Source organism: Caenorhabditis remanei, chromosome X, assembly GCF_010183535.1.
Source record: "Caenorhabditis remanei strain PX506 chromosome X, whole genome shotgun sequence".
NCBI lineage: Eukaryota > Metazoa > Nematoda > Chromadorea > Rhabditida > Rhabditidae > Caenorhabditis > Caenorhabditis remanei.
In genome coordinates, this window is record NC_071333.1 from 8,224,107 (window position 1) to 8,244,433 (window position 20,327).

General features: G+C 36.5%; 4 protein-coding genes across 4 annotated transcripts; 3 read left to right on the forward strand and 1 right to left on the reverse strand.

The window, feature by feature from the left end:
* Nucleotides 1-90: 90 nt before the first annotated feature.
* Nucleotides 91-1,464, forward strand: GCK72_023581 (uncharacterized protein; the record flags this gene model as incomplete). Its single annotated transcript, XM_003109573.2, has 4 exons — nt 91-310; nt 470-580; nt 771-1,037; nt 1,088-1,464. The coding sequence occupies 4 exons, from the start codon at nt 91-93 to the stop codon at nt 1,462-1,464; spliced, it is 975 nt and encodes a 324-aa protein (XP_003109621.2).
* A 1,198-nt stretch (nt 1,465-2,662) lies between these two features.
* Nucleotides 2,663-3,648, forward strand: GCK72_023582 (uncharacterized protein; the record flags this gene model as incomplete). The annotated part of the gene is made up of 2 exons (XM_003109675.2): nt 2,663-2,810; nt 2,861-3,648. 2 exons carry the CDS (start codon nt 2,663-2,665, stop codon nt 3,646-3,648), a joined length of 936 nt encoding a protein of 311 aa, XP_003109723.2.
* Nucleotides 3,649-10,554: 6,906 nt separating this feature from the next.
* Nucleotides 10,555-14,694, forward strand: GCK72_023583 (uncharacterized protein; the record flags this gene model as incomplete). The annotated part of the gene is made up of 13 exons (XM_053735455.1): nt 10,555-10,604; nt 10,651-10,810; nt 10,856-10,965; nt 11,013-11,368; nt 11,422-11,550; nt 11,597-11,652; nt 11,711-11,777; nt 11,834-11,956; nt 12,229-12,345; nt 12,946-13,065; nt 13,116-13,178; nt 13,227-13,348; nt 14,551-14,694. The coding sequence occupies 13 exons, from the start codon at nt 10,555-10,557 to the stop codon at nt 14,692-14,694; spliced, it is 1,617 nt and encodes a 538-aa protein (XP_053579021.1).
* Nucleotides 14,695-15,052: 358 nt separating this feature from the next.
* GCK72_023584 (uncharacterized protein) lies at nt 15,053-17,855 on the reverse strand (the record flags this gene model as incomplete). The annotated part of the gene is made up of 11 exons (XM_053735456.1): nt 15,053-15,217; nt 15,274-15,690; nt 15,796-15,927; nt 16,236-16,353; nt 16,402-16,487; nt 16,536-16,693; nt 16,744-16,849; nt 16,927-17,201; nt 17,248-17,338; nt 17,391-17,466; nt 17,716-17,855. The coding sequence occupies 11 exons, from the start codon at nt 17,853-17,855 to the stop codon at nt 15,053-15,055; spliced, it is 1,764 nt and encodes a 587-aa protein (XP_053579022.1).
* Nucleotides 17,856-20,327: the final 2,472 nt, after the last annotated feature.

Sequence of the window (20,327 nt, forward strand, 5' to 3'; positions counted from 1 at the left end):
TGGATTAACCGTTGTTTCTCTAATCTCAAATTTTAAATTCAAATTTCAAATCAGTGTTTTTTATTGATATTTATCAATGTTGCAGGCAATATGAATCCACCCAATCAACCTATAGTAAGGCTGAATCTGCAACCTCCAGGAGTTTTCAGACCCGATCCTCAAGGAATGTTCGGACCCGAACCTCCAAGAGCTTTTAGACCTCCAGCTCCACGCAATGAACCCCCAGGAATGATGAGAGCCCCAGTTCCACGTGCTAGAAGAAATGATGCACCAATGTTCGCCAGGCCTCCAAGAGTGAGACCATTACTAGGTATAGTAAAGATAGCCGGCGGTCTGAACCAGGGTTGCTGCCGAAATGTTTTTTTCGTATTTTCGGGTTTTCGTCGTTTTTTAGGCGAAAAAATGTTATTTTTTGGGTCAAATTATTTTCGGCTACAAAAACCTCAAATCTTATCAGATTTTTTTTCAGATGATGATTTCTTGAGAGGAGTTCCACCTGTGCCCCGCGTTCCACCTCAACGCCGCAGACGTCCGAGACCAAACGATCCAATGTTTCCGTTGCTTCACGGAATGCCTCAGGGTAAAAAGATACGACTCTTGAAAGAGGATATCTCGTTGAAAAAAAAGCATTTGTAATAAAGGCCAGACAATCATTATTAAAAATAGTAAAACAGAAAAAAAATGCAGTGATACTTTCCTACTTTCATTTAAAATTGAAAAAAAATTGGATAGTTTGACTCAAATGTTAATTTATTCATTCTATTTTTCAGGACCTCTTGGAATCGACAGAAATGCTTTGCGACGTGCAAGACCCGCTAGACACGGAGAATTATTTGCTCCTCCACGTGGAGCGCAGTTACCAGCACACGTTCTGCTTGCTCAAATAAGAGGTCGTAATCCAATGGGACCAGCATTTGGTGAAAGACTCATTGTCGAAGGTCGGAGAGTTAATGAGAGAAGACGTGCTCGTGAAGCAGAACAGGAAGAAGTTGTAGGACCTCAGGAACGTGAGAGACGCGAAGTGCAGCGCCAACTGGGTGAGTTGAACTTTGACGGTATTGTGAAAATGGAATTTCTATGATTTAAGAAAACCTTCATGATGAGCTTCTGGACCGCATCGATGACTTGGAGTTGGAAAACTTTGATCACGAGTGTGAAATCGAGGAGAATGAAATAATGATCGACAGAATGGACAATATCATGGATTCGCAGTATCGAAGACTTGAAGACACTAATAGAAGACTCGAAAATGCAAGACAGGAACTTGCCGTTTCTCGACAGGAGACTGAACATGAACGTCTATTGAAAGAAGCGCGTACTTTGGAACTGGAGAAACAGAAGGCGTTGACAGAGAAGTACATGTTGGAGGCTGCCGAGCTACGCAATCAGTTGGATGGATTGGTTCCATCAACAAGTGGCCCTGTTCGCAAGTCTTTACGACAAGCAGCTCTGAAGAGAGGGTAAGCACAACATTCTGAATTTCAAAATTTGATTTATTATTATTGCAGAAAGTGATGAATGCTCCACACCAATCCTACAATTCAGATGGATTTACACTTTGCTTCTTCCAACCAAGCTTCACATTATCGTTCTTCAAACGATACCCTCTTCACACCAACGTCTATCACTCCTTTTCTAATCAACATCATAATTAACTATATTCATCCACTTGCCCCGCTACTCTGACGGATCTTATTGTATTTTTTGGTTTTACAACTAGCTTCATATACACTTTTTCTCTGTCATCTCTATCTCCAAGCAATCATTTTTCATTGGGTGACATCCATCAAAAGATTTCAATGTTTCAGTCAATCTCATTTCTATATTCACAAATTTTCATAATTAATACTTTTATTGTGACTATCCTTCTGGGATTATGTTTCTGCTCATCGTAACTTCCAAGTGATCGTGTTTTTTTTGAACCTGTGAACATTCACAATTTATTTTATAAACATATTTTTGGCAACAATGGATGGGAAAAATTAGCATGTTTCAGAGGTAAAACTGATATATTTTTTCAAATGGAACAAGAGTAATAACTCGCTCACTTTCAGAGGAATTTTACATTCAATCATATTTTTGTTCTCAAAACAACATTTTTGGGAGAAACATGTATTCGGAACAGAAATACCTCTGTCTATGCAGAACAAAAGTCTCTGTAAATTCCCCAACGCTTTCGTTTCATAGTCACACGTAAGTGTTTCGCCCTAAACGATGCTGTTTCTGTACTCCCTCCCCCTCCCGTAACAATTAGAACCCTCACGAATAGAATGACAATTTTCTCTCTTTCTCTCTTTTCGCTTCTACCATACTATCTCGCCTCGCGTTGCCCTTTCGTTTCGAGACCCGGCCGTTTGGAACACACGAACGTTCCTCAGTTTTCCATTTGAATTTCACTGGTAACAATTTTTTCCAATTCGCTTTTTATCAATAAAACATTTTTGTTAAACAATATTTGTGATTTTCAGACTTGGCTTGCAATAACAACGGCTTTTTCGAAAACCGATACACATTCCGTCCTTTCTGTGCAGATTCTCCATGAAAAAGTAAGTTTATATTTCTAAACGTTTGGCGAATATGAGAAAACGTTTAGAAGACCGCCAGTATGAACGACATTGCACTCAAAAAGCGTTTTGCCGAAATTAATGAGACAATCCAGAAAATGCAGAAAAAGATCGACAGTCAAGATGAGGAGATTGATGCGCTAAAACTCACAGTCAGCAAATTGACAATAGCTTTGCATACGAGGGGAAATGTTGTGGACGTTATGAAAGATTCTGAACACTACGCAAAGGATCTGATAGAACAATGTGAGTTTTTCGATACATTTTGAAATATAAACTTTTGATTTTTGTTACAGATAATAGTCAGAATTTGACTGCAAATGATTGGAAAGAACCGGAAAGAAAAGAGAAAAAGGTAGAAGAATCTGAAAGAAATTTTGAAAATGAACAACCTGTATGGAATTATAATAGTTTTTACGATGAAGACGTAGACTCACATGAGAGCTCTTATTTATCATCAAACTATGAAGATGAAACAGACGAAATTGATTCGAGTGAAGAGTTTGATCCTCTTGGTCCAAAACAAGTCAAGAGAAAGACTAATAAAGAATCAAAGAAAGATGACAAATCACGTGAAACGGCAACTGGCTTGGAAAAAGAACAAGAGAAGAAATTCAATAAAAAAGGAACTTCGTATACAAAACCTTCTTATAATAAGCCATTTACATCAAGTCCGTCAACAAGTCGTTGGCAAGATTCCCTAAAAGAGCAAAAGAAAATAACAACAGGCTCAAACAAGCCAGAGGAGAGAACATCCAATGGAAATGGGTATTGTACCGTTGAAAACCCTGCAACTCAGCCGAAGACTGGAAAATTTGTATATAACTATAAGCCTCCTCCTCCAATAAGCATTTCAAAATCGATATATCCAGGCGATATGACGTATACGTACAGCAATCCTAACGCTCGTAGAAAGTTCGAGCGCAAACCTGTTCAAGATTCTCCAACAGAGTCGGAAGTGGCATCATCTGAGAAAGAAAAAGCAATTGAAAAGAAACTCAGCAAGGAAGATGGGGCAAAAGGAAAACCATTGTACGATTGGGGCGGCCCTCCAACAGGAGAAAAATTGCCGTGGCACAAATAAGTAAGATTTGGTGTCTGGGTATAAATTTTCACCGCATTTCATTTCAGAAACTTCGAATGTCAATAAATCAATGTTACTACTGTACTGAGTGACTACCGGCCTACTTAATCGCTCGTTTACCTCCAATACACCGTTGATTGCTTATTAGCTCAATTTGTAGCATACTTCTGATTATCAACTGATGAAAAAAATGCGCAACTGAAAAAAGCTTGTTAAAGATACTCTATGAAAGATTCTCAAACGGGTCCGTTATGGACATAGTTTTAATCTGCGTGTAGTTTTTCTGTAATAGTGAATGTCTGTTTTTGTTATTTACAGTTCTTTGATTAAAAAAAAATAAATCCTTTATACTTCAAAGTTTTTTTTCGAAATTCCATTTAGTTCAGTTTCCAAGTGATCTTATTCAATACTTTCTGTTTTCTTCTTACTTCTAATGGTGCTACTCTGGATAAGAACTGCTTGAGCTAGAACTGGTAGAACTACCAAATGGTGGTTCTTAATGCTAGTCAGTTCTGCCAGTGCTTATTTTAGGCAGTTCGGGGTGCCACCCTTTAAGTCCTACTTGTTTTGCATTTTTGAAAGAAATATCGACGCAAAGAATTCAAAATGTTTTCACCATCCGTTATTCACAGGCCATGTCTACAACAATGCAATTAAAAACAAGACGCTGCACCCCAGAAAAATCTAAAATAAAAACCGAAGAAATAGAAAGCGAGTTTAATTTTGTTGCAGATTGCGCAAACGATTATATATTCTGTCCTATTGGAATTGTTGTCAATTCGTATTTAAAAAGGTTGATATGGATACAGAGCTTAACGGAGCAAATCTATTAATCGATGGTGAAGGTATGTCTGACATCTGGAACTTGTAAGATCAAAGTGCAAGATTTTTAGATGACGGAGCTCCCATAACTAAAAAAAACAATTCGCAGTGCTCCGCTAGATCCCAAGCTCCGGAGAAGAAACGTGTAGCAAAAGAGGATCGCCAGTATGAGTATGGATGACATGTCTGATGGTGGTTATCGTGTAGACTCATCACATCAAGAAACTTCCGCTGCCATCTTGCCAAACCGTGGCCACCCAGATGAGCCAAAAACCTCAGGAAACCAATTATCAAACCACGCGGATCAATGAACACAGTACACAACGAAATACAAAAAAGCTAAAGAATTGCTGGATATCATCAGAAGAGTAGTGGATTACGCGGACATTGCGACTGATAAAATCGCCTATGCCTTTAAAAATTCGACAGACGGATCATTTGATCTGTTGGACATGCAAAAGGTAATAGGTGCAATAGTAACCCATGTGAACTCCCCAATACTTGCTCAAACTGACAAAAATTGCTGAGGTCTAGTAGAAAATTTGGGAAGAGAATTTTTGAAGGATTTTTTGAAAACATAAAATATACATTGAAACGTTGGCTCTTTGTTCAGAGAATCGATGAGAAGAGGTTTATTGAAATAATGGAAGCTATAATATCATATTCATTTTCTAATACTTTTTTTTTCATGAAACACATCAAATTCTCAATTTTTGACATAATTTCTCAGCTTGAGGGCGCCGAACGGTTTATTAATCTGTTTTCTATTCCCAATTCGCGGCTCCCTCACAGTGTCACTTTGGTTCTGAAAATGTTTTTCTTTTATTTCATGCCATTCTCTTCGTAAGAATTGATTTGTTTCAGATCACACTCAACGTTCACACAACGCGATCAAAATCGTGTTTTTGGCAAATGTCATTCAAGCCAATAAAAAGATTGCTGAGCTGGAAGAAGAAGGATTCAACTGTCGACAAGACTCGCGTGCTTCACAGTTTCTAGTTGCACAAAAGGATCACGAAATTGCTCAACTCAAAAATCAGATCACTGACCTACAAGTGAACATTGTGTTACAGCAATACCCAATGAAGCAAGTGGTTGTTAATGATCCAAATATTTTGGTAGAGCTCCGAAAGACACTATCCGATGAGATCGGAATGGGACAACAGTTGAAAATAAATTGTTTGTTTTAGAAGTCAATGAAATTGAGACGGTGAAAGCGGAAAGCAAGGTGTTGAAGAAAAACAAGGAACAATTGAAAAAGAAGAAAACAGTTCCAGTAAGAAAGTCACTCAGTTTGAAGGAAAAAAAAGGGTATGACTTGAATCACGAAAAGTTTAAAAAATATATAATTGTATTTTACAGATCACCAAAACAATAAACAGATGCCATAATATCGCTACGTTCTTCAATTCTGAATTGCCAAGAACCATTTCATGTAATCTTTAAAAAATAAATAAATTCTGAATTATAATGAATCGACTTTATATCAATTTTGAGAAAACACTTTCAATGGAATAAAAAAGCTTGCGTTCAATTTTCACGCTTTCGTTTTTTTTTGTTTCTCAACCGTGCCAACTGCAAGACGCGTTGATTTTCAACAAAGATATCATGTATCATTTCAAAAAATGAAGAGAGGTGTAGAGGGAGACACAAAACTAAACTCTTGCCCAAAGTTCATTTGTCAGTGATTGATTGTCGCTAGTAGATCAGAAACTTTGATGCTGCTTTCATTTCAAGGAGCAGAAAACAATTGGTATAAGAGCAGAAGTTTACTCATTTCAATTCATGTGTAATTATGCGGGAGCATTGAATCACGTACATCTATCCGTTGTCCTGCGAATGCAATAACTCTTTGGCCATTTGTTTGTGTTTTGCTGAGATCCCAAACTTTATCGACGAATTATTATTCTTGAGGTTTTCTGGGTTTTCTGAAGTTTAGCTATATATTTTGATAAGTAAATATTTCAAAATTGTAGTCATGAGAACAGGGGGTAGTTATTGAATAAACTCAGAAATTTTTTTTCTTGAAATCTGCATTATTGTTTAGTCGTTCAATACCACGGAGATCTATTTCGAAATTATGAAAATCTCGTTTTTTTCTATTAGTTTTTTTGAAAATTCAAATAGTTTTTCATTGAGCATTCACTTCAATAATTGTCAAGAATAACTACATGATATTCTTGTGATTCATCTTCCCAGGTCAATATCCGTCAAACTGACACATTTGCCACCCCATCAATGTTTTCATCCAAGAAAGTTTAAAGCCACCGAACAATCATCATCTTTCGTGAAGATCATGAATCATATACACTATCTCCCACTCACAACACTCATGGGAATAGAGTTCTTCGTCCCATTTTTGTTATCTTTGAACGTGATTCTAAAAAAGTCAAGATCTTATTATTCTTTTCCAGTTTTTGTTTCTATTTTTATATTCTTTGTTCTTCTTTCATCCGAGTTCTGTTTTCATTTTGTTCCGGGTAGGTTTTCTTCTAGTTTCAAGTTTCACTCATTTTGATTTTTTAGATTGTCTTTCTGCAAAAAGCTCTTCCCACCTAGTTCTCCACAAATTGAATTTCCAAATTCAGATTCAACAAAAATGTGTGTTTTCCGATCCGCTGTTCCAAACGAACGAAGCAGGAAAAAAAGAGAATTGGAAATTTCGAGGGATGTATCCTAGTATCGGAGTCTCCTTGACAGCAATTTCACACATTTTGTGTCACTCTTCTCATTTTTCTTTTGTTTTTTCTGTCTTGTGTATGTGAGTGTGTTAAGCTTTTCCCATATCCCATGAATAAGGTATTATAGGTTGAACTCCAGCTGTTCGGAGACAGAAAAACGGGAAGAAATGTTCAATAATTGTTGCAATAGTATTGTAGAGATCAGAAGAGCATCTGATAATGATATGTAGTCTGCGGATGTTTTCTCGAGTCTTCCCTGTGTCATAATCCAACCACTAGAGGAACAAAAGTGTGAATGTAGATGAAAAAAGTCAGAACGTGGTTCAATACAGAAATTTATAATAGGCTAGTTCAAAAATGTTTGTGTTACAGTATGGTTGTACCCGAAATCTTTAGTTGACTGATTTCAGCAACTAAGCTTTTCACAATTCTGGCTCCTACGTGTGCATGTGACAGGAACAATTTTCCCCCACGATTCTGAAATTTCATCTTCTTCCTCAATCTGCCAATTTCTTATTGAACAATTCTAATTCAAAGAAATGCTTTCAAATTGTAGGGTTGTTTGACATTCGTTCTAGAAACAGGAAGTCTTTTCATTTCATCTTGTCCCTATATACTCCTGTATATTGAAAGTCCAATTTTAGACATAAAAGAACAAGAGAAGCTTCCGGCTCCGAGCCCTCTTTTTTCACACTTCATACCCTTTTTTGTTCTTTTCCAATAGTGCGTGTTTGATGATCCATCTCCTGTTTCTCCCATTTTATTTTCCTCAGTTTCGGTTTCTGCTTTTTTCTTCATCTTTATCCTTTTCTCCACACCTTAGAATTTGGCTGAAGCTCAAATAACAAATTGCTAGTTTCCGTCCCATCTCGTAGAAGTATTGTGACAAATAGAGATTTTTGGGTTTGAAGAATAAGAAGAGAAAGGCTATTTCGACATGTAAGAACTATGGAAACAACTGAAGAAGTTTTAAGTATTAAGCAAATCTGGCATGCTACAAATAGGAAACCTTCGAAGAAAAACGTCTAGAGAAAATACATACATCTGAAGAATTCCTAGACTGTAGTTTCAAATCTTCTTAGTAAATATTGAAACTAATAAAAACGTGGATTTGCATATGATATGTTTACGCAGATATTTTTAGAAGAATGTGCATATCTGCCTGGAGCTATTTTCCAGACTCCAGTGTATTGCACACCAATAAAAACATTTCTAACTCAACTTAGAAAGCAACTAGTAATATGTTTGCTGATTCTCAGTTAACCATCGGAAAGAAAATTATGTTGCAGTTTTTTATTGAATTGCTCAGCGAGTTCTCCCACTTTCTATAACCATTAGTCCTCACTCAGCTCAGAAGGACAATGTTCTGCTCAATAAGTTATCCAATTTTCGGTCTCAAACTCAGTTAGTTTCCATGCGAATAAATCTTCACAAAAAAACGACCTCCTGCTGTTTACGCCCTTCCTGCTAAAAGGAGGAGTTGGGTGCATGTAAGAGGAAAGAGTTAGAAATGAGAGTAAACAACACACAAAATGGTCCGATGAGCGTAAAAAAGTAGAAGAAAATGTTTCCTACTTTTCCTGTCCATTTCCTTCCGTCATTCAAGATGCGACACGTTATCCATCGTGACATTTTATGTTTCTCTTATTCCCGTTCAACATCGAAAATTACTTGTGTACTCAATTTTCTAGAAATTCTTACTTACCGATATTTCGTTAAACGATAATTCTCAAATCTGTCAGCCTTGTGAAGTAAATTCTGTGTTTCTAAGATTTCAATTCCAGCTCTATTCTTTACAATTCTGTTATTCTCACCATCCAAACTTCAATTTCTCAGAAATCACTTCAACACAAACCATATAATTTTTTCTGTTTTTTGAGATTATATATAAATGCAGTTCTTTCTGTCAAAAAAAACCTTTTCGGCTTCTGCGCTCTTGACTTATAATTCTTCATCTCCGTCCGGGACGGACCACATTTCCGATGCATCGCTTTCCATTTTTTTGTCTCATTTCATTTCTAAGCTCTCATTGTATTTTTGTTTCATTTCATATTAAAGAAAAAGTATATGTACTAACATTAGGGATTTGTATAAAGTAGCTAGTTTGTTTTCATAGTTTGAACGTATGTATTTTGGTATTGAAGTTTATACACATCATATTATTTTGATCCAGTTAGATACCGAAAAGTTGAAAATAAATAATTTAGTATGAAGAATTACAAGCAATACTGCCCTTACAGAATTCTAAACAACTATGGATGGATGTTATCAAGTTTTGGGAAAATTCAAAATGTACATAATTAGTAGCTTCGAGTGTCTTTGACAGATGACTGCGGACTCGGCTGAAATTCAGTCATCTGGTTTCTCTTGTTTAGAATCATTGTGTTTTGTACCCCCAAAAATATATTTATTTCGCCTCCTGGTAGTCTTCCTGTAATTAGAAAAATTGTTGTTCTTTCTGGGGAAAAGATTCAACTTTTTCTTCCAACTCCCATACAACATAAACATTTGACGGCTACTACTATGTCCATTCTGTAGCAAGCATTCTAGAGGAAATCGGACAAGAGAACCTCCATAAGAAAATCAAATTTCGAGCACAGCATAAGTTCTTTTTTGCGTCCGTTTACTTTTGATTTCATTTTAGCTAACATCATCAAAAAGTTTTACGATTTCCGTTCGAGTTATCTTTTCTATTTTTCTTATATTTTTTTCTGGGGAGATAGTCATTTTAGTGAATGACTCAACACAAATCTATACAAACAAAGAATAACCCACCTGCGTTCACCTTCCGACTCATGGAATAATAATAATTCTTTTTACTCTTGTTTTTACTTGCATTCTTGCTTTTTTCCCTGCACAGACATTTTCCTGAGGAGCAAAGAGATCTCCATGTTTTATGAACTTAAAGATGCAACTATCTTAAGGGAATTGAACCGCTTCTAGTCTATCTTTATCTTTAAAAGTAGAGGATGAATGTTTCAAAGACGATCTTTGAGTTTTGAACTTTTTTCTTTATTCAGATATTTAAAAAAATATCAAAATGTGCCCCTCAAAATTTCTTGTTGTTCCACTTTTTCTGAAAACATAATAGTTGGTTCCAATTGCAATAAAAAAACTCGAGGCGAACTCCAACTGAGGGAGAAAAGTGTCTATGCACATTTAGCTTCAAAAAATAACGGATAGAAAAAGAACCCCTAATGAAATTGTGCAGTTTTCAACGAATAATTGATGGTATTTACTTCCATCCCACTACACCGAATTCAGAACAACCCATTGTTTTGTACATCATCATAACCTTTGTGCTTCCGTTTTTGTCGTTTTTTGACGTTTAACTACTGATTGTATACTATCATTTACAAAATATTTTCAGGTACTGACTTGAAGTTTGCAAAAACTATTGGCAATGAAGAAACGTCCATCGAGTTTCTATTTGTTTCGAATAGCGGTGATTGCGTGAGTTGCATTATGGTAAGCCATCATTTCCATTCACTTATTTCAGATTTTTGGTCCAAACTTCATTCCCTCTAACCCAACCGAATATCTATAACTTACTCCAACAATCGAATACTCGACCTCCAACTGCAAATGCTTCTATTCCACTTGGTGTTAAACTTGGCATGTACTTGGAGAGTTTAGGAAACTTCCGATCGTCAGAGATGGTAATTCATCAACATCTTTTTAGTTCTTATGTCATCATGTTTCAGTCGTTTGACGTTGATTTATATGTTTACATGTCGTGGCAGGACACTCGTCTGGCGCATAATTTTTCTGACTATGTGCTCATCAACAATGATGAAATTCGAAAACAAATTTGGTGAGTGGCGATTCGTAAAACTGAAGATCGAAAATTGAAATTTTGAGGCTTCCCGATTTGTACTTCGCTAATGCGAGACAGGCTAGCTTCCAAGAGGTTACAGTACCCAATTTCAACCTTTTTGTTGCTCCGGACGGGACAGTTGCATATTCATGTAGATGCACATTGACAGTGGCTTGTAGCTTGAATCTGAGATATTACCCAATGGACCAACAATTATGTTCGATTCGAGTTTTGAGTTATGCCTACATAGCAAAACAAGTGAATGTAACTTGGTTTGACAAGAATCCAGTAAGATTCAATGAAGAAATTGGGCTACCTGAATTCCAAATTGAACACGTGTCAAATGCTTATTGTAATGGATCTTATCAATATGCTCTGACAGCTGACTCATTTAAATCAGGTAGGAAAATAACTTTTTGAATGCTAATAAACAATTAAAATTTGAATTTTTAGACGACTTCAGTTGCCTAACTGGAAATCTCTATCTCTCTCGGTCAATCGGATATAACCTTGTTCAATCATATATTCCTACTGGATTAATTGTGATGATTTCCTGGGTATCATTCTGGATTGACAGACGAGGTAGGTCAAATGTCACTTAACTCATGTGAATGTCCAAAGTTTACAGCTGTCCCGGCTCGTGTTACTCTCAGTTTCACAACTTTAGTTTCTCTTACAACGCTTGTAAGTTAGAAGAACTCAAGTTCACTCCAGTCTCTGCAAAAATAATAAATCTTTTTAGGGAAACGGACTCAGATTTGGACTTCCCCAAGTGAGCTATGCAAAAGCTATCGACTTGTGGTACGGAGGTATCAAAGAACATTTTACGCCCACTTGGGAATACACATTTTTCAACTTCTTTCAGCGTGTATGTTCTTCGTCTTCTGTGCACTTTTGGAATTTGCAACTATAAATAGCTACATGCGAAAGTCAGAGAAATTCGATAGTATGGCGAAGAAAATGCAAAGTGTCGTTTTGACGGGAAGAAGTAAGAGTTTGAAGACACTGGATTGAATGCAATTTTCAGATTGCACGTTGTGTAGTACTTCTATACTGTTAATTGGTTATATGTTTTCAGCTCTGTTCAATCTTATTTTCTTCCAGATTTTGCACGCACGAACCAAATAGTTTCTTGCACCCATACCGTCTTATTTCCAGTTCCACTTCTTTTTTCTATCACTTTGAAGTGTGCACCAATACACACGAACAAGTTTTCAGAACGTTTAAATATATTTAGTTTGGTCAAATCTAATATTCCAGCAAGGGACTATTTGGTTCGAGGCATCAAAGAAAGCATGCGGATTGCAGGAGGTGCCGCCGGAAACGTTGTGGACGCACTCAACGACGACTGGTGTACCTATTCAACCGAAAACGGACGTAAGAGTTTCTCCGCAATGTTCGGAGACATTTTTGAAGGGGCCGGCAATGCGATTTCTCCCCGTAGAAACAGATACAGAGGTGTAGATCTTTAGATTTCGTTGATGAGTGATGGATTTTATTGAATTTCGCTAACTGAATATTTTGATTTGAAATTTTTCAGTAACCAAAATTAACAATACAAAATAAATTTACCATCTCCCTCACCACAATTCCCTCTGATTTTGAGTTAAATGTCACTAACCTGGTCAACCTGTTGTTATTCATATGTAACTGTGTCGTAATACTAACTTTGTGCTAACCCAACTATCCTCCCCTACTAACTCCTGTTAATCGTTTATACTTTTGATTTTCTTACCTTGGTTTATCTCCCCAAACCACCCACTCTGGTCTCCGAGCCAATCGCTCTTTAGTTCCATAATCCCTTATTTTCACCCCGCCATTATACCGGAATATCTTTCCACAAAACAGATCTATAATCTGTTCACTAATATCCTAACTAGACAAATTTTACTAATTGAGATATATTTTGACTAATACTTGTGAGAGATAACACATATAACAGAGGAAGAGACAATAGTTTCAAATTTCAAATTTCAGGACTGAAGACAGAAAAGAGCCCAAGAAGCTTTGGGAAGCCAGACACTGTTCAGGATATTTTGAGCGAGAGAATAAAATTCATTGATAACGAGTTCGACTTTGATGCAAAAGAGGATGACGGTAGATAATAGAGGATTAAAATTTCAATTCCAACCAGACAGAAATTCCAGGAATGGCAATGTCGATCTATGATAATGTATCCTGTAGAAAGGATGACGCAGATTCGAGTTCAGGTAATCTAACAAAACTGCTTCTGATTAGTACAGGAAATATTGTTACAGAGGAAACAAAGTTCAGTACAAAACCAAAAAGAAACGGAACAAATGGAACAAGGAAGTACATTGATAAGAGTCTAAACCAGTCAAATCAAAATGAGAGTTTGATGGCAGCCACGTATTTCCAGGTGCGGTATTTTATTGACCTGTAACAATGAAAGCCTGTTCTTACAATGAAAGTGACATCTAGCTTGATATGTTCGAAATAACCAATTCCTGTACCTCTGTAAATATTTGGAACTGATCCTATCTAACAGTTTAGACCCCTACATTGTTAGTTTTAGCATTCATATAACTTATCACACCATTTCGAAATCAACAATTTCCGAACAATTCTCGAAATAACAACTTCATTCCTAATCCATTGGCATTTACATTTATCAAACAACCGCCATACACGCAAACAAATCTTGAGTTGTTTATCTGTCTGTTATGTTTCTGGTAAAATGTCAAAAAATCTTCAATTGCGTAACAAGTATTAGTATTTGTATACTTCAACAATGACAATTTCTGACAAATCCTATCAAATCCTTCAAGGAACGAAATTCCTCGAATTGAGGTAAACAATGATGATGAGAGGAAGTGGTTTCTAGGGTTTTATGATCTTGCGACATTTGTTGGATGTAACCTGACAGATGTATCGTAAATCAAATGCGGCAGATTAAGAAATAATTTTGAAATCTTTTGTGTTAGGATTCACAATGACACATCGCGAAGTGACCATATGAACTCAGTGAGCAATGAGAACATGTGCACCCAATCTTGATCTATCATGAGTCTAACACGGTGAAAACTCGAACTATTCCTTTGCTTGTCGATGAACTATGAAACGCTCTTCGCCATGTTTGTTAGTCACTTTGAAAAGTAACTTATAAGCAAATCCTGACAAGATTGAAATTTAAATAATGTAAAACACAGGAAAACAACAATATAATCATGTTAATACAAATCGTTTCTGGTTTGTGTCCTACTCCTCAGAAAACGTTGTTTTTCATGAGTAGTGCTCTTGATTTATGATCTTGAAAGGAATCGAAGCTTCTTCAGTCAGAAACCCAGGAAATTAACTTTAAAGTATTTGACGAACATATTGCTACCTAATATCAAAGTTGTATAAATCAAAAACACAATTGGTTCACCCCTTGCTAATGCTTAGATTGTAATCGAAACAAGTAGTCGGTTTAGATCAGAAATCATCATATAATTGACTTCCTCATGAATCTGTTCACCAAACCACAAAAACTGTATAAAAGTACAAACAGTTTGTAGCCAGTAATACTTGATTGGCAAGCAACATATGTCATTTCATATCAACGTAAATATTTTGTTGCAGATCTCAGCAAACCATTCCCGACACGCACTGAAAATTGACAAGTCATGCCGATACCTATTCCCGTTTGCATTCTTTGTATGGAACGTCTTCTACTGGTGGTACTATTTAGTGTACACCAAAACACCGGTTGATAAAACAAAATAAAATCAAATGATCAAATTTTTTCAGTTTCCCTTTTCTTTCCAAATCAGAAATTTGTGATCTCTTCCTATTTGATAAACTATGTATTTTGTGTTTCAATTTGTCAGTGAAATTCTTTTTTTTGTATTTTCAGTCTTTATTTTACAAATTAATAAAACGAAATCCACAAATAATGTAGTTTTTGGCAAAAGATTGAAAGGGACAGTGATTGACAAGAAAAGGCTCAAGTAATTGAAGAAGAAAAATATAGAAGTACACATGAAATAAGACGTTTGTATGGATTTCTTTGTGAGACTGGGTCAAAGACACCCTTAAAGCAACTGAGCACCGGAGTTCAAGAACAAAGTTACACAAAAATAGATTAGACTTTATGGATAAGTGTTTGCTGTTCCGACATTTGCACACTATCTACAGAAGTTGAGTATTGGAATCTCATTGAGACTGAATGGGACTTTCTCGGAGGCTCTCTGAAGATTGGCATAACAGTAGTTGTGGAGTTCGATCTGACAAAGCGTTCAGCTCTTGCCTGAAAAAATAAATGTTACATGTATTCGTATTACGGAAGTGATATTTTTCTCTTACTTTTTGTTTTTCTTCAACATTTGCACATAACGCCACATTCTTCATTTCGCTAAGAACTTGATTGAATACTCGTGTTGCACATTCTTCGATATCAGCTTTCGAGTGGATGGCTCCTTTGGAATTTGTCTCTTTAGCATGTGCTGCCAAATGAGTTACAATCATCTCTACTACTGTAGTTCTGATTATTTTCCATTCTGGAGCTTTGAAATTGATTTTGCCTCTTATTGCTGCATCAGAATACTGTTTGTAGATGATCTTTTTAGAAACGCGACGATTACGGTCTCCAAACCATCTGAAGACATCTCTAATGAAATGACCGAATTCAAGTCCGACAAGTGTCTCTCGTTCATTTTGCTCGCTCTCTTTTTCCAATTTCCCATGGATAATGCTTTTGACCTCCGGGATGTCTTCGCATAGCTGTAAAAACGTCATTCAATTAAGAAATAGCAACCAAAAAATAACGAATGGAGATTGAAGAACAAAAATGTTTCACAAACTCCAATATATTTTCTTTCAACTCACTTTATGAATAATATCTACACCGAGTGCTGATGCCAATGGACTGACTTGCTTGCTAATGTGTTCGGCAACCCGATGTTTGATCGAACTATATTTGATTGAAGTTGACAAAGTCATGCTGATAGAGTCCTTCTTCTGTAACAAGTCATTCTAGTATATTAGAAATTGCTATTTTCATTTGTTACTACTATTTCTATCTTTGCCGACGTCATGAATCACCAAAGTTCCGAAAAAATTATTGTCCGCAAAACTACATTCGTTTACTCCAGACACGTTACAAACCAGAAAACATATTGGAAAAAAGAGAGGCAGAGAGATTTTCTCGTCATCCATAAAATGAAGCCTCACAGACTACTAATTATTGCGCTGACATGTCTCATTATAGAAATCAGACCAAAAAACACTCATCAAGTTTTAATCCAGAAGTTGACCCTTGAACTTACCCTGCAGCTTGGAAACTTGTAGAATAGAAGCCAGTTGGTGGCACTATGCACAACAAGAAGCATATTGGACGCATCGGTCAAGTAAAATGAGTTAATATAACCGTCATAGTCTCCGTTGCTGAAAAATAAAAAATTTGAATCGAAGGCAATGTGTTGGTGAACTTACTCCATATTTCCGTATTCCAGAAGTTCAAGTAGAATAGTGTTAAACATATAAAGAGTGTTGCACAAAATAAATTTAAAATTAAGCAGCTGAAACAGAATAATATATTTACAAATGCTACTAGACAAGGAACTTACTGATAACCGCAGTGGCATATTTCTGTTGAACCTCATTCCAATTTGAAAATTTCCAACACTTCTCTGACTGCAAGCCTGGATTGTGCGGACAGTCATAGTTCCAATGACAATAATAGGTGTTGGTGCACGGAACAATAGATCGGGGAAGAAATGAACCACTAAAACAGAAAAATAAGTAATGTTACAGTACACTCACAGTTCAACTCACAAAATCTGTAAATACGAATTTTATCATCAAAATATGGTTTCATCATGGTATGATTCCTGAACATTGGCGCTCCATTACTATCAAAAACGATTTCGTAACAGTCGACCTGGAACAATGAAATTAGAACTCAAATTCCAAGAAACCATTAATCTTGTCTCATAAAAAGATTAGTGAAACCCTTACAAGCTCGTTTTCAAAAGGAACTGGCAAAAGATTGAGTATGAATGCACAAATGGTAATCGCCACACAAATCCAGCCGACTCCAAACTTTGCTTTACGAGTACGTTGTTCGAGAGGAGAAGACACAGCCAGATATCGTTCCAGTGTAATAGCGAATACTTGCCAGATAGTACATGAAACACAGAATGATGCGAATGGTTGTAAAAAGAATAGAATGTAGGAGAATGGTCCATAAATTGGGGTAACACTGTAGATCAACGATGGGATACAATATGTTGCTGAAACTAGATTATTAACATTTATGTTCTTTTTGATTTTACTTACAAAGACAGCAAAGTAAATATAGCATATCCCAGAAACAAATCATTCCTAGGTGCACTGCCAGACGTTTTGAAAATACTCGTGATCCGTAGATCTAAATAGATAAACACGTGAATGAGTCACTCTGAATTCATTTAATTTCTTACTTGTTTCAACAAAAGTGAGCTTCCAGTCAATCCAAGAAGTGTCAGCATCAATGTGAGCAATCCGTTATAACGATAGCTGAAAACACTACTTATTTCCTATTGACATAAGAAAAAGTCATAATTCCGGAAACGCCATTTTGTTCCAAACAGGTCATTTTCTATCCGGATTTGAATTTGCATTTGGTCAAGTCTGACTTTTCGGAGGAAGCACAAATGATTCATATCTTCTTTTTAACTTCCGAGTTTTGAGCCGGATATAATTTTTCGTTTCGAACTTTTTGTCTCGAAATCATGGACGTAGGCTATATGGATTACGATTACGTACCTGAACACTTTGTAATGTGCATATTTGGTACGCATTTGCGTTGAGATATTTTGTGTGGCCATTGTATGTAACCACATCTCCATATTGAAACACCAGTCAATGAGAGGCCAAGTAATTGATGTTGAGTTATTTTCTTCCATGGTGCTGGAACAGTAGAAATGAACTGTTTGAAACAGAAATAAGTGATGACTCAGTTTGAAAACAAGAGACAGAAAAGGAAATGAGGCTAAAAGTGCGAAAATGGGCGGAGGGATGGAGGGACGCACCATTAATTGGGGTGGAGCAACTTGGATTAGCACGAGAGCAGAAGTTGGGCGGGGCTTGATTCCCTCAACAAGGATTGAACTATGGAAGATGTGGGGATTTAGAGAGGGGGGGGAAGCAGAGGAGGAGAGGGTGCAGGATAACATCATCAGAATAAGAATAGAAAAATGAGAGTGGAATCTTGGTTCAAGTAAAGTACTTGAAAAATTGGAAGGTTTCCGAGTCTCTTTAGAAGAATTGAGAAGTCATTTGGGCTTCAGGGAATCCTGTTACAAAAATACTTACTTGAAATAGCTAATCTGATTCAGCAAGTTGCAAACCAAAGAATTGAAGGCTGATCAAACGTTTTTGTTTGGTTGGTCATTTTCCCGATATAACTCTGATCATACGAAGAACTATCATCTCTACTACAAAATGAATTACTTCGGGGAGATTTAGTGCAATTAACATTTAACTAAAAGTTCAGTAAAAATACTGAAAGTTAAACACAGAGAGTTTTTTTGAGACTTCAAACCGTCTTATTCAGCTTTGTAAGGTCTGATAACGTAGAAAAAGTAATTGCAACTGTGGAAACTTTCAACGTAGAGGCTTGATTAACTTTCACTTACACCATTTCGTTGATACACTTCAGCGAAAATAATGGAGTTGACCTGTTCAATATCAGATCATTTATAGTGCGAGGGTACGGTACTTTTCTCATTGCAATCAGTTTCCTCTCACGAGGTTGGCCCTTTGGTCGTCTTGGCCTTCTACTGCCTGTCATTCGACATTTGGATCAACCAGATTCGTGATAACGGTAGAAAATGCAACAAAAACCGTTTTCCGTTCAGGTGAAAGCGACAGCACTTTCATGAATCTTTGTTCTTTCCCCTTTTGTTACCTTCATCTTTGATGGTTAGGAGGAACCACCAGCAAGGAAATGAGAAAACGGAATTGGTGATTGACATGCTAGTGAGAATACCAGAATAGTGGAACAAAAAAATTGAGAGGATTCATGCAGACGCCTTCTGCAAGTACAATTTAAAATTTAGTGTTCCGGGGATAACAAGACACACAGAGAACCGAAATTTTATTCAGTGTAAATAATATTTGGCTCTGTTCCAAAATCGGAGGCCCATAAAAAAATCGGAGGCCCATGGCAGAATCGGAGGCCCATGGCAGAATCGGAGGCCCGTAAAAAAATCGGAGGCCCATGGCAGAATCGGAGGCCCATAAAAAAATAAGAGGCCCGTAGCAGAATCGGAGGCCCATGGCAGAATCGGAGGCCCATGGTAGATAGAGAATGTCATCGTTTATAAATGATGAAAAACTGCCTTATAAGCATCTGAAGTAGTGCAGAAGTCTGAAAACCATGTTGTAACTACATGATGCGCGAAGCTGATTTTTATTATTTTTTTCATTCATTGCTAATTATAACAGATCTTTTTTAACACATTTATTTACCCGAATATTTATGTGAATAAATGTTAAAGGAAAAAAAATGGGAAGCAACTATCCGCCTTTGCCAGTTTGTATTTTGGGTGCCTTGGGCATCTTTGGAAGTTTTGGAGGCTTCGGAGTTGTAGGGGATTTGAAACCCGAAGAGGATGTTTTCGTTTTCTTTGTCGTTGTGGGGCGACCTGTTGTAACATGTCTTGATCTTGTGAGCGGGTTAGTGGGGCTATGAAATATGGAATTCTTAGTAGTAGTAGTGAGTTTACTTTGTGGTTTTTTAGTTTTATAACTAGGAGTTTTAGTAGGTTAACTCTCGTAGTTTTACCCATTTAGTGATAATAAGTTACCTAGAGTAAGTTACATTATTTCTAGGTTTTCAGGCGACGATGTTTTTTAGGTAGTGGTTTTGCCCCAGGATAACGAAAAAACAAGCAGCACATTTATTAAGGAGGTAGAATTAGAGATAGGCTCCGAGATCCAAGTAGTAGCTTATTATTCGAATAGGTAAGTACACCGTCTCCGTATAACCTAATAATATTTGTTTTCAGATTCGAATTAGAAATACTTTGTAGTAATGTGCTAGTTTGCCGCCCCTTACATATTAGTATCAGGCCGCAGGAGAACGTAAGTGTTTTAATCTACATTCCTTAATGTATGCTTTCGTTTACATGCCTTTGTATTTAATTCAATGTTCCAAAACGGGTTGTTCGATATAGAAGAAAGAAGAAAGTTGGTTATTAGTAGATAGTTTTAAACGATTACTGGAACAAATTTTATTCTCATCGCATGGACTTCAAATTAGGTACTCAATTTCGTGTAATAGGGTTTGTAGATGTAACCGAGTACTCTTTTTTTTAAACACCTGAATAACTTCATGTATATAATTGTATTTTTACTTGTATAATATGTATTAT